Source organism: Cottoperca gobio, chromosome 8 (assembly GCF_900634415.1).
Source record: "Cottoperca gobio chromosome 8, fCotGob3.1, whole genome shotgun sequence".
Lineage (NCBI taxonomy): Eukaryota > Metazoa > Chordata > Actinopteri > Perciformes > Bovichtidae > Cottoperca > Cottoperca gobio.
In genome coordinates this window covers 7,262,978-7,276,881 of record NC_041362.1, presented here as the reverse complement: position 1 = coordinate 7,276,881, position 13,904 = coordinate 7,262,978, and the positions used below count along the sequence as shown (strand labels likewise).

The 13,904-nt window shown below is 38.5% G+C and overlaps 1 protein-coding gene across 1 annotated transcript; it reads left to right on the top strand.

Moving 5' to 3' along the window:
* Positions 1-3,804: 3,804 nt before the first annotated feature.
* On the top strand, positions 3,805-12,101 carry adgre5a (adhesion G protein-coupled receptor E5a). The gene is made up of 19 exons (XM_029436871.1): positions 3,805-4,213; positions 5,951-6,028; positions 6,261-6,431; positions 6,538-6,690; positions 6,866-7,012; positions 7,341-7,463; positions 7,623-7,666; positions 7,767-7,871; positions 8,094-8,247; positions 8,402-8,530; positions 8,623-8,813; positions 8,905-9,069; positions 9,163-9,357; positions 9,609-9,826; positions 9,925-9,985; positions 10,080-10,171; positions 10,414-10,582; positions 10,672-10,767; positions 11,295-12,101. The coding sequence occupies exons 1-19, from the start codon at positions 4,183-4,185 to the stop codon at positions 11,334-11,336; spliced, it is 2,364 nt and encodes a 787-aa protein (XP_029292731.1). The 5' UTR covers positions 3,805-4,182; the 3' UTR covers positions 11,337-12,101.
* The last annotated feature ends 1,803 nt before the right edge of the window (positions 12,102-13,904 follow it).

Here is a 13,904-nt window from a genome sequence, read left to right as displayed (position 1 = left end):
AAGTGGTCAACCTGATTCTACACAAACAGTTGTTCACCACTTCCTCTAATAGAAGGTCAACTTAGAAAAGTTCATCTTTAAGGACGTGGAAGTGTGAAGGCCGCATGAGCACAGTGCCTCTTTTTGGAAGGGTACTATTTTTTCACAGCTATATAAGGGAAATGTCACTCAGCACATATTGTGACATTTACTACAGATGGACAGCGTGCTGTACGTTGCATTCAAGAGCATATGTTGGGTTATTTATGACTTTCTCGTAACTTTCAAGCTTCATTACCACAGAAACATTCCAGATGTTTGTAAAATACACGACACAATACACTGAACTTTGTCAGCTCAGTAGGAATGTCTATCAACAGACTGATAAAAACGGAAAGGGCACTTTGGGACTGAAGAAAATAGATAGATCCCCATGTTTTTTGTATCCATATAAAAGCATGGCATTGTAATATGCAGTGTTTTGAGTTCCTTGAACGCTGTCACGGTGCGAGGTAAGATCATTCTTAATAGATTGGGCTTAATAATAAACTTTAATTCACTTTCACTTTTGAAGACATGCCCAAAAATCTAAAATATATAACAAATACATAAATAAATAAAAACTAATTATGATTTTAGCCATTTTAATTAACTCTGGTTATACGCTTTGATCTTTACCACTAACAAGGAGTCACCAGAACCTTTCAGTCTACACGATGGAAAAAATAAATGTGTTATATGTTCAGGAACTGACTTCATATGAGCTATAAAAGTGATCATAATCTCAAAAGCAACTTCTCAAAGTACTAGTATACTTGAGATGCTAAAACTGGGGGTTACAAGTTTAGCAGTGGCTTTCTGAAACTACATTTTAGTTTTGGCAGATATAAAGCAATATACCTTTGTTCTGCTCTGGGCCCCTTTTACAAGAGAGGAAGCAGAAGGGGGGGAAAGGGGAAATGGAATTTTTACAGTAAAACCATTTTTATGGGTTTTCTGACTTTATAGTTTCCAAGATTCACACAGGGATAAGAAGGGGGAAAGAAAGTTTCACATTCTGTATTTATTATACTATTTAGGCTATCTTTCTCTGTCTGCTAAACAAGAACTCGGCGATGGGCTGGCAGGATCTAATAGCTCTGCCAGCAACTCTCTTATATGGTTCATAAATTAAAAGGCCAGCATTGTGCTTAACCACCAGCCACCTACTGGAAAAGTCAATGTTTTACACGTGGTGCAGCACCAACCAACCAAGTATATTTTTCAAGGTGGAGAAAGTAATGAATTAATAATAAGTCACTTTTACTTGCCAAATAGATTAGCATGTGAAAGGACAACCTTTTTCCACACTGCCGCAGCCACAAGGATTACATCATCAGCGTAGGAGCTTTGGAAATATTCATTGATGCACTTCCGACTGTGGCTTTTTTAAATAGAACATTTTGAAATGACTAAGTCTGAGTCGTCTCTGTGAGACAGACGGGTTTGACCAGACTACTCAGTCTTCCACCTGACCTTTTTGTTCAGGGTTTGTCAGGAAGTTGTTGAGACAGCTGCGCCACATTGAGGTCCCTCCTCATTGTATGAGAATTCAGAAATAAAATAAAATAAAACAAACACAGCCAACACAAAACATCCAAAACTCTACATGTACACTATCTTGGTACGGACAGGAAGAAGGTCGCGAGATAACAGGATAAGCATTGGATGCTTGCCATAATCATATTGGCTAGAAATCACTTTTTGAAAAAGAAGCCAGAATTAAACTGGAGCAAGACAACATATTTCAATTCGTCAACTCAAGTTGAACAGATTCATCATTTGCATACAGAGTATATACAGAGGTGATGCAGGGCTCTGACCTCATCACTCCTGGCAAGGATTCATCATGTTCAGCACAGGTTAGATTGAGCAGTGATCACAACATCCTCACACAGAAATTCATTACACAGAACATGACAGTGGCTATAATGCGGAATCAATATGTGAGCCAGAAGCATCAGGTGCTGTTCAGTATAAATAGGCCGCCTTATTCTAAAGGGTGCGTCAATATGTTGCCCTCATTTTTTTGTGACCTCTCTCAATCACTTCTAATTGTACTGTAAAAAAACAAGCATGCATTTTCTTGCCTTTATATTTGACTTGCATACTTGATTGTAAACTGTGCACATGATTATGATAAAAATGTGTGGGAAAGAATGCAGTAACATGTATTTAATCTTTGGTACTCCACTCCTGGATTATGTATTTATTACCAGCACTGCGCAGCATGTACCGGGGGCTCAAGCTGTCACCAAAGAATAGCTTTCATAGTGCATGATGTACTGTAAGTTGGTATGCCACAGTGAAAAGTCCCCATCTGGTGCTTCAACTCGAGTTCCACCTTTTGTTCTTTGTGCAGTAAATAAATATTGTTTTTATGAAAGTGATGCTTGGTTTCTCAGTAATTTAGAGTTTCAGCATGTTATTATTCATAGCCACCCTTTAAAACAGCTCTGATTTCTTTTCTTCACAATCAGCTTTTTACTCCAAACAAAGACTCATCCACCAATACCGTATCTACCTGCGCTGCAGAACCACTACACAGAGGCCGTTGTTTTATGTTTGTATGATTTTGAAAGAACTTATTAAGCTTAAATATTTCAGAGTTATTCTTTTTTAATTGAAAAAACTTTTTTGGATAGAGTCTACCCCAGAAATGTTTTGAAAACTATGTCACTGATGGACCACATTTCTTGTAAAAATAGATGAATTCTGAACACTAACAGAATTGTCCTATTTACAGGCGGGGGGGGGGGGGGTTTATAGGTCATGCTAATGTCAGTACATTTCAAGATCTGTCTGTGAGCATGCTCTGTAACACAGCTGTACAGTCCCTTAAGGCCTGCTGTCTGTCAACTCCATTTTTCCACGCACACAAAGCCCAAAGTTCACCTCATTGTTTTAGTAGTGTAAAAATGCAATAATCACCCTGCCTGTCAGTGAGCCTTGGGACAGTGTATTCAGACCTGAACATGACCTTGCCACTGTGAGCTGGAAACTAGAAATGTAACCATTTATTTGGTTTGTTTTGGCCACTACAACCCACACAAGTCTGCATAAGTAAAGTTGTGTGTAGCAGAGAGGCACCGTGTGACGTAGGTGTTGCGATATCAAAGATGCGTGATAAAGGAAGGAACATTGTGTACATGCAGGTTTCTCAGAATTGTATTTCCTCTTACTGACAGACACTTTCTGAAACTTACGATAATTATTGTTCGTTGTTCTTCAGTAAACATCAATCCATTACTTACATTTACATTAAAAAATAGGACTGCCTTCAGGGAGCTGTGAATTACATATAAACATCACTGTTCTTTGTTCACTTCTTTCCAAATGAAGCTCAACATTGTTACCATTGTTACATTGTCTCAAAGAAATCTATATATGTCATCACCATAGTGCTAAATCTCTGCGGGATGGGAGGTTGTACCCACCAGCAGGACAATGACCACTTGCATAAACTCCTCTTGACCCCCTGTGTGTCCCAGAGTCCAACAGAGGGGAAAGAAACAGATAGAGGAACGAAGGCAGAGACAGAGAGAGAGACAGAAATTACCTTTACAAAAACACTGCTTAGTAACACATTGTCAGTCGAGTGAGCTGGTAGAGCCATTTCCTGTCACGGTCACCCCACCCCAACAAGAGCAGGAGTTGCGTTTCAGTAACCATTCTTGCTGTACTCTCCTAAACCCAACCTAAACCAAACCTCTCTGTGTCAGAGGCGTGATTTAGAGAGAGAGAGAAACCCCTCCCCAGAAAAAGTAGTCATCTCAGCATGTAACCTCATTAGTAAAGGCAGATGACGATTCAAATGGGGATAAAGACAGACAAGGAGAGTGAGAGAGGAGAGATCATTGTATGAGAAGAGAGGCTAATGATTCCAGCATTATTAATATATTTTTTATTTTTCGGTATCGGCATATACTGTAGCTACTTTTGCGAGTCCATTAACGGGATGGGTGGATGAATTTTCTTTCCTTTACGTTTTGTGAGTTACAGAAAGAAGTGGGGGACCTTTCAAATTAAAAAAAAAAAAATTATAAGAAGAGTAGCGAAAGAGACGACAAGAGAGGGAAATTGCTGTGCCATCTAAATGTAGAGAGTTTCCAGTTTTTGTTGTTTTAACTTTCCTTGTAGAGATTTGGACAGTGTCTCTTCACCATGGCGGGCAGGTGGAACCTCCTGATACTCGGTGAGTCACATCTGTCATCCATTTGCACAGTAGTTGGGAAAGTTTGGAAATGTTCTGTGCTCCAATGAGGGAAACTAACTGGCTGCAGAAGCCAGAAAACTTTTAACAATAGGTATTTATATCTGTGAATACTTTCTGTTAAAATCTACTATGACATTTTAGAGGAAAAAATAGATGTTGTATGACACTTTTAGTATTTAACACAATACTGTGGATAAATGTACAGTGGAGCAAATTAAGTTAATACTTGTCTAATAATAAAAACAAAAAGTAGAATTTGTTTATAGAGCACATTTAAAAATAGGTGTTGACCAAAGTGCTCCACAGAGAAATTAAAAATACAATCACATGATCATAACAAGAATAAATCAGTGAATGACAAAATTAAAACAATTCTATACAACAATTCTTTGTTCAATGTTTTATTACATTGTTTAACAACTTTCCGCTGAGATAAAATCTCCAGTAAAATCCAGTAAGTCTCACTGGCAGAAATAAATGCCATAAAATAAATAAAAGTGAGAAACTCAAACTGCTCCTCAGCAGTCTGCGTGTGGGGAAAGAGCCCACATGAATTAATAAAAAGAGAAGAAGTGATACTGAACACAGCAGCTTTTCTTCAACAGCTCACTATCTGGGCCCACTGCACAGACGACCTCTGTTCCTCTAATGTTAAAGGGATATTTATACACTATGAGATCATCACACAGCACCCACAATACTTGTTGTCTCATAGTGTCCACGGTAACAGAGGGAAACTCGGATGTGTTGCCATGAGACAACGCAACAGAAACATTACACAATTCATGTCACTTTCAATCTTAGCAAGCAACTTTTTTTTTTAGACTATCATGTCCCCAGATAAGAAAGCAATCGTAGAAATCATGTCATGAAATCAGCTGCCCAGAGAGAAAAAAATAAATAAATTTGAAAACACTTCATGTTAGTTCTACATTATACAAATGAGTCTCAATTCTCCCAAATTGCCAAAACACGCTGTACTTTCCCACGCAGTTTTTACTGCGAACTATTTTAAGCACAGGCAAAACAAATAGTGAAACTGTTGAGGTTTTTCAGATAGAAAATTCTATTCACCTCCACTTTATTAGTTCTGTAGCAAACACTTGAGCAGCAAATATCTTAAAATGTCAACAAATATTAATAATAATACAAGAATTATCTGCATGGCTCGATACAACTATTGATAACTGGGGTTTGCCTCTTTGTGATTTTAATGAACTGACCCTTCAATTCAAAATTAATTAGCTGTTTCTTTTGATTATTATACTGAATGGATTGTATAAACTGATAATGGGGGGGGAGGGAAGTAACTGTCCTCCTTCTTCTTCCTGTTTCTATGAGGTCTACGTTACACCCTATCTGGTGTTATTTAGGCGACCACAGAGGACTGACTCTGCACTCTTACAGTCTGAGGATGTGATGCTTTTTTTGTGCTTGTGCTATGCCAGCTGATGTTTCCTCATACATAGGAAGCTGAGTTCTCCTGACATCCACGTGTTGAATTATTGTGCAGATGCTGTTGGAACAATGTGAGGAAATGAGGCTGGAAAATGAGGGAATTTACATTTAAATCTCATTTCTGATCTTATTTATGTGGTCAAACTGATCATGTCTCTGTGGCTGCACAGTGTAGGGTAGATTGAGCATTGATGCCAGGATGTCTGATGTTGCATTAATGCTCAGAACTTGACTAACAGTCCATTGTTTGCTTTTCAGCTCTCTCCCTCTCCCTCTCCCTCGCCATGTCGCTGGAGTGCCCTCCAGGATTTAGCTTTGAGAAGCAAAAATGCATTGGTATGAAAAACCCACCATAAAAATAAAAAAACATGTTGTGGCATGTTTCAATGACGATTTAGATCACTCATCTTTGCATATCGAAATTAGAAATATATTGTATGGTTTGCTAAATCATTTGCCTGAAATCAAATAATGCTGATGAAATGTATTATCACTATAACTTTATTTTTGGTATGAAAATTGGCTTATTCACATCTATCTTTTTCACATACATTTTCCCTTAATCAAGATTATGATGAATGTTCTAATGATGAGGACTATCCTGAAGAGGTCGGGCCATGTGGAGAGAATGCGGCCTGTTTCAACACGTTTGGCAGCTTCTACTGTCAATGTGCGGAGGGTTTCAGATCATCGACAGGGAATAGGAATTTTTCAGCTGTAACATTTGCAATATGTAAAGGTAAGTCATCGTGTTTATTGAATCAATGATAACAGAGACTCTGATTCAAGTTTTACTGCTGCAGTCATTTAAATATAAAAGTCCTGTTCTTACCTTTTACTTTCAGATATCAATGAGTGTTTGGTGGACAGTGGCATCTGTGGACTTAATGCCAAATGTTTCAACACAATGCCACATTATTCCTGCATTTGTGATGAAGGATTCATTTCCACTAACGGAGTGGAACGTTTTCGCCACGGTGACAACGTTACATGTAAAGGTTAGATGATTATCAGTACCCGCACTATAAGATAATACTATGGGTTGTATATACAGTAGTATGTATATTTGTTATTTTCATGTAACTGCAAAGAGATGATGTTAGCGCTGTTAGAGATGAAAAAAACATTAGTGATGATTCTCTTTTCTTAAATGTCTCCTACCTGCTCATATAGATGTTGATGAATGTCGAGAGGAAAAGGTTTGTGGTCAGAATGCAACATGCGTCAACACACCAGGCAGTTATCACTGTGTCTGTAATGATGGCTTTGGACTGAAATCTGGCAAATCTAACTTCTTTGGCAATCAGGAGCAATGTGAAGGTAAGGGCTATGACATGATGCCACAAAAACACTTCTGTTCAATCCTGTAATGAGTCACAGTGATGTGATAACTCAAGAAATGTATTGAAAGAAGCATTGAAAGAAAGTTTAAATATTTGATTTTAGCTCTGACTGAGATTTTTCTCATTTCTGGTTCTGTCCTGTTTGCTTAAAAAAAAAGAAAATGTTATGCATTATCTTAAAAAACCTGTCATGCCCCATTTTTGATACGGACATTTAGTTGAACCTGGATATTTGTTGTTCCATTAGCACTGACTGATACACACAGTGTAACCATTTTCTTCTCTCTGATTTGTTTCCATTTTAGACATATGTATGATTGATACGACAATCTGCGGAAATGGAACCTGCCACCGTGTAGCCAGCGGCCTTGACTGTGCATGCCACGCAGGGTTCACTAACTATGGCAACAAAGGCTCTCGCTGCACTGGTAAGAACTCAACAGCGCTCAACATTTTCCAACATCCATGTATGAACCTGTGTTTGTTCAGTAAATATATACACAGAGTATTTTCATGAGTATATGTATCCTCAATGATATGGTTATCAGCAAGCACATTTAATGAAACAACATTTCTTGTTTCCTCAGCGTTAAACTGTGATATATTCAAAGATATGAAGAATCTGACGGAGGTAACATCACACCAGACACAGTTTTATCACACTTCAACATATATTTAAAATGTCTATTGCCTCACACTTCTGTTTTGTTCTCCCCAAATCGGTTTCCCAGAAATTTCCCGTTGCCCATGATCTCATGATGCAGTTGAAAAAGAACTGTCTGGAGCTCACAGAAAGTGAGAATCCAACAGAACTGGATAAAGAGGACCCACTGACGGTATATTTCTGCACATAAATTAACTGAAATACAATTTGATTATGCAAAGAAAAAAAAGCCTTCCGTTAATAGGAAGTTATTCCCCCTTCCAGCTCTGTCCCATGGTGTTCAGATGTCTGTGCTGTGTAGACTGTTTATGTTGATCTGAGGTGGTTTGGTGTCCTGTTTCTCCCTGCACATGCTCATGCTGCTCCCTCTCCCCCTCCTCTCCTGTGGTTGTAGAGACTGTTGTCTGTGATCGACAAGTTGTTGTCCAGTGGAGCCATTAATGATAACACGAAAGTCTCCACCTTTCTGTACATGGTGGAGGAACTTATGAGGTTCATAGGACCTTTCATGAAGCCCCCTGGGACAACAAGATTCTCCACTCACACGGGTACGAAGACAACTTGTTGAGGTTTACACTTCTGCTAATGTAATGCATTTTTCAACAGCTGGTAGATTTCTCTTTTGATGAAATCATCTACAGTAATTAACAGACAAGAAATGCATGTTGATAAAAAATGTTTTATCTTTGTATCTGGATCCAGATGTGCAGCTGCTGCTACATAAGGGGGCTGATTTACCCCAGGGAGCTGTTACTTTATCATCTAAGGCTAAACAATCTCGGCTGGACATCCTGTTGGAGACAGCCGCTGGAGATCCCTCCTATTACCCTGGTAATCATCATGCCATTTTCCTTAAGACGATGACATACGTAATGTAATGAATGTCCACCTAATTGAGTGTTATCCTGCTATCATTGTGAAAGGCTTTACAACGGTGTCTTTGCTGAGCTATGGAAACCTGGAAGACTTTGCAGATGGCTTCTTCAGTGGGATGAAATCTCAAGTGGAGAAAAGCTACAAGATCAACTCTAAAGTTGTGACTGTCACTGTCAGTAACAGAAACACAAGCCACCTTAAAGAGCCAGTCAATTTGACTTTATACCACCTCACAAAGGTAGCACCTAGTTTGCCATTAAGGATGATAATCTAACTCTGCAGGAAAATATTACTTCTATAATGGTCATTATCTCTATGTTATTTCACAGACAAATGAATCCAACCACACATGCGTGTTCTGGGACTCCTCAGTGGAAGGAGGGTCATGGTCTGCTCGTGGCTGCAATGTGGTGAAGTCCACACCTGAATACACTGTGTGCTCCTGCAACCATCTGAGCAGCTTTGCTGTGCTCATGGCACTCTATGAGATAGAGGTTAAAAAACTCACATGTTACAAAGCAAATCACGACGCTTATAGCTCGGAGTTTATATCTGTGTACTATAATGTTACCCTTCTCTCGCAACAGGACAAGTTTGAGTTGCAGCTGATCACCTGGGTGGGTCTGTCCCTTTCACTATTGTGCCTGTTCATCTGCATCCTGACGTTCTCGTTGATCCGCTCCATCAAAAGCCCAAGAACTACCATCCACCTGCACCTGTGCATCTGCCTCTTCATTGCCACCCTTATCTTCCTTGCAGGCATCTCTCGTACGGGAAGCCGGGTAAATTCTAACAGCTTGCACTGTCCAGATGAGTGCAGTAAAATGTGTGACATCTTTGAATACAGCAGAGGAATATATACTCTAAGTAACAGCACAGTTACTGAATGATTTATTCGGGTGCTGATTGAAGATTTATAAACAACAACTCAGCAAGTAGTTTCTCCCTATTTCTTTCTCCCCATTGCTCAGCATACTTTGTCCTTTTTTCCCTGCTGTCATACTGATCTTCATCTCTCTCCCTACTGCATTAGGTTGGCTGTGCAGTGGTGGCAGGGCTGCTGCATTTCTTCTTCCTGGCAGCATTTTGCTGGATGTGTCTAGAGGGCATACAACTCTTCAGGATGGTAGTCCTGGTCTTTAACACCAGCTTTAAAACCCTCTACATGATGGCAGGTGGCTATGGAGTCCCAGCTGTTATTGTTGCAGTTTCTGCCTTAGCTAATGCCAAGGGATATGGCACAGAGAAACAGTAAGTTCCCTCCACTGATGCTGATCTTGTTGTATTTTTAATTTATAACTAAAACTCGTTGACACCTCTGCTCAATAAACTCTCAATATGAATTGCAGTTGTTGGTTAGACCTGAAATCCATTTGGAGTTTCTTTGGTCCTGCCTGCGTCATCATTATTGTGAGTAAGACAATTATTATTGAGGTGAAACATATCTTTAAAATTGACTACAGAGCTTTTTTTTTTTTAAACCTCATCATCTGTTGCCTTTCAGGTAAACATTTTCTTCTTTCTCATCACTGTGTGGAAGTTGGCACAGAAGTTTTCAAGTTTAAACCCTGACCTGGATAATCTGCAGAAAATAAAGTGAGTCAGCACAAGCTGCCTGCAACAATCAGGCCCACGTAGGCTGTATGTGTGCGTTTGGAAGTGTTCTTGTGTGTAAATGTGGGAGCATATATTTGACATGTGGAACTACACATTTTCCATATTGCTGCTTCTCCCACTAAAGAGGATTATATAATAAATATTCTTCCCTAAAAAAGTTAACTATTTCCTGTTAAAGTGGCCTAGTTTTGACCTGTGTGTATCTTTGTTGCCTCCTGCAGGACGTTCACCATTACTGCAGTGGCTCAGCTGACTTTGTTGGGCACCATGTGGATCTTTGGTTGTTTCCTGTTTGAGGGGAGCAATATAATCATATCGTACCTGTTCACCATCTTTGGCAGCTTTCAGGGGGTTATGCTCTTCGTCATGCACTGTCTGTTTTCTAAACAGGTTGGTCAAGTCTTCTCCTCTCTCAAAGAAACAGACAGGCTCTGCTGGGTTTTTCTGCTGTCAAAACTTGATTTGTATTCTGATTTTAGGTGAGGGAAGAATATGGTAACATCCTGTCCAGATGCTGTGCACCTCGGAAGAAGAGCTACTCAGACTTAAGTTACTCGCACACCAGCAAAGCTCATGTAAGCAGTTATTTATATTTCACGTGTGTCTCTGATTCAGGCAATCGAATATCCAGTAATTAACTCATATCATCAGAATGCAACATAAAAAATGTGCTGCATTAAATGTGATGATACAGTATGATATCTATTTAAAGTTTCTTTGGCTACCTATTTTCATAAAACACAAAATCTGAAGGAGGTTAGAAAATAATTGCAATTAGTATTTACCTATTGTGATATAACAGATGCCTTAATTGCTCAACAGTAGAACATTACATTGAACATTTAGTATGCATGTGGACAGCATAGTTTGAACTGTTATTTGATTTCTTTAGAGACTTAATGCGGTGAAGTCACTACAAGGTTCATTTGGAGACCATCGAAAAACAAACACACAATTATTTTCCAGGGTTTTAAGATGACAAGATATTGTAGAAGATGTGAAGTAAAGTGTGTCAGAGTACAGCCTGTCCTGATGAAGAAAGTATATACTGAAAGTGTCTGTTGTGACTCATCGGCTTGTCTCTCCCCTCTGTGGTCCTCAGGCATCCAAGAGCACCCAGGACACAGGAGAGTCTCGCATCTGAGGAGCTAAACAGTGACTGGGAACAAAGTCTGATGTATTTCTGCCATCTAAGACCAATGGCCAACTACTGCCATGTCGTTTGTAGTCAGTGCACCCGTTTGCTTCACTGCAAAATGTTGTAAATAGTCATTTACATTTTGCTATTGAGATGTTCTTTGTATTTTAAGCTATTTAAAAGGGAAATGTTGATTGTTATAATTTAATACAAATGATAATTGTATGAAGACCTGTTTTATCAGGTACATCTAATATGGCTTGTCGTGTTATCCAGGTACTTCAACCGGCAAAGACAAGAGACGAGCACTTTTTTCTGTAGAACTTGTCCAGCATATTTAAATCTATATTATCTAAATGTGACCAACACAAAGAAGGACAATTATGATATTTGTAATGTATGTTTGTGTATATATTGCTGGGCAATTTAGTATGTATTATAGTAAGTGACTGCATTACTGCTCCATTCTGCGTTCTGTAACATGTTAAATGTATTATATCTATATTTCAAAAGAGTTTTTTATTTCAAAGCTTGAATGTTCAAATATAACTTTTGTTACTATTGTGTTTTATAATATTTGTACTGTTGTAAGCACTGGTTTAAGCACAGGTTTGGACTTGCTGTTTGATGTTTGCTCAAAATAATCTTCTTTTGTTCTGTATTTCCGATTTACATTTTTTGTCTTTCAAAGTTTGATGTATTTGAAATTGTACTTGTTATGCCTCTCCTGAAAGCTTTAAATTAAATAAATATTATGTACCTCATGTTTAAGGACTACATGTGAAGGTATTTGCATCACTGGCGTTGAATTATTATCTAAAATATAGAATAAATTAGTTTTGAATATCTGAAGGATTTTCATCAAAGTTCTTTATGTTATATCAACAAGCTAAGAGTGAAGTTAAGACTGTTGTTTAAGAGCAAACAGAAAGCAATTATCAAACCTATGCAATGATATTACCTTTATCTCCACCTTTATGTCTTACAATCACACTACAATCCCTGCTCACTGCTGGGACACTTGACCTAAAGGATAGAAACAGTTTACATACAGAGGAAATAGAAGATTATCTCCACTTCCTTCCTGTTTGTGTGTGATATGGACAAGATCCTCTCAGCAGCAACTATGAAGTCTCAAAATTGGTACTGGAACTTTAACAAGCAAACAAACCTTATGTGCTGCTGAAAGCACATTTTACTGTTTAGTATTACCATGAATATCAAACTGAGTCTTACCTCTTTAAACATTACTGACATTGGTACTCTACTAATGCATTTGCACAAGTATACCAGAACCCTTGAGGCACCTAATCATCATCATGATCTTTCAAACTCCTCTCATGTCCGTCTTTGATAACCATCATGGTACTAGTTGAATTACAGACTCAAATGTCTTTCTGCTTTGAGGGAAATAGAATAAGAATTGAGAATTTGAGAAAGTAAATAAGAAAATGTTAGCAATAGCTGACTTTTATCTATGTTAAATTATTCATCTTGCACAGGATCAATACTACACAATGAAAGTGATGTCTGAGATCCCCTCCGGTTCAAAGGATCAGTAGAGAAGATGAATAGATGAAAGGACCACTTCCAGAGGGGGAAAGAGGATGGAAAATGTAGATCCGGCATCTAGAGATATAAAATAGCTGCCAAGCCTCTGGAGGGAGAGAAAGCCGGACCGGGGAGAAAGAGAGTCCGTCAGAGAGGAAGGGGGACAGAACGAGAGGAGAACGAGAGCAAAGGATTGTGAACAATAGTGTCTCATTTACTGTAAAACATCCTAATTAATCCAGTGTTCGTCCGGAGTCATCTGAAGGTAAGTTTAATGTATTATTCATAACCATTTCATGGTAATTTACTTCATAGATAACATACTTATAGTACATTCTTCTCTAGTAGCAAATTAGTCTTAGGGAAGGTGAATCTCTAGAAAAGCTAAGATTCCTCCTTAATTTGAACTGTTATTCCACTTTTTTTGTAAATGAGAGCTGTGTGGCTTTAAGGAGGGATTCAGACATCCTGATCTACATATTTAAGAAATGGATAAAGCAGAAAGAGCACTACCTCTAGGTCAGCTGTGCTTTCCATTATTATACCTGACTTGTTGAGAAATGTGTTGCCCTGTTTAAAGAACACGGTAAAATAATTGAACAAGAGATTCTGAGTAAAAGCCTTGATGTTTGAGAAAAGATAACAGCATCCAGTCTGAAGATTTTCCACAGGCAAATTATATTATGGTCAACAAGACACCTTCCTTTTGTTGTAACATTCTCCCAATCGTTAATACAACCGCTGAATTCCTTTTAATCATGCAGTTCCTCTCACACTTCAGGAAAAACACTTTCTCTCTGTGTAGGTACACGTACTATTGATGAAAGTAAGAGATGGGTACCAGAAAGAAATGCATAAACTAAATCATTTGTAATAAAAATACAACAAATGGACTGCTTGATCAGCTGTGAGCTACCGGTGTAGACACAAGGAGAAGCTGCAGAGCTTATTCATTTTCTCTGACACTCCAAGTGGTCTTCTTTAATCTTTGGAGGTCTTTAAACTCAACCGTTTATGTGGAGG

Excerpts from the sequence above, each read along its gene's own strand:
- adgre5a (XM_029436871.1), top strand. The coding sequence starts at position 4,183 with ATGGCGGGCAGGTGGAACCTCCTGATACTCG. Across the intron at positions 7,464-7,622 it reads CAAAGGCTCTCGCTGCACTG|CGTTAAACTGTGATATATTC; the intron begins GTAAGAACTCAA and ends TTGTTTCCTCAG. Across the intron at positions 8,814-8,904 it reads CTTTATACCACCTCACAAAG|ACAAATGAATCCAACCACAC; the intron begins GTAGCACCTAGT and ends GTTATTTCACAG.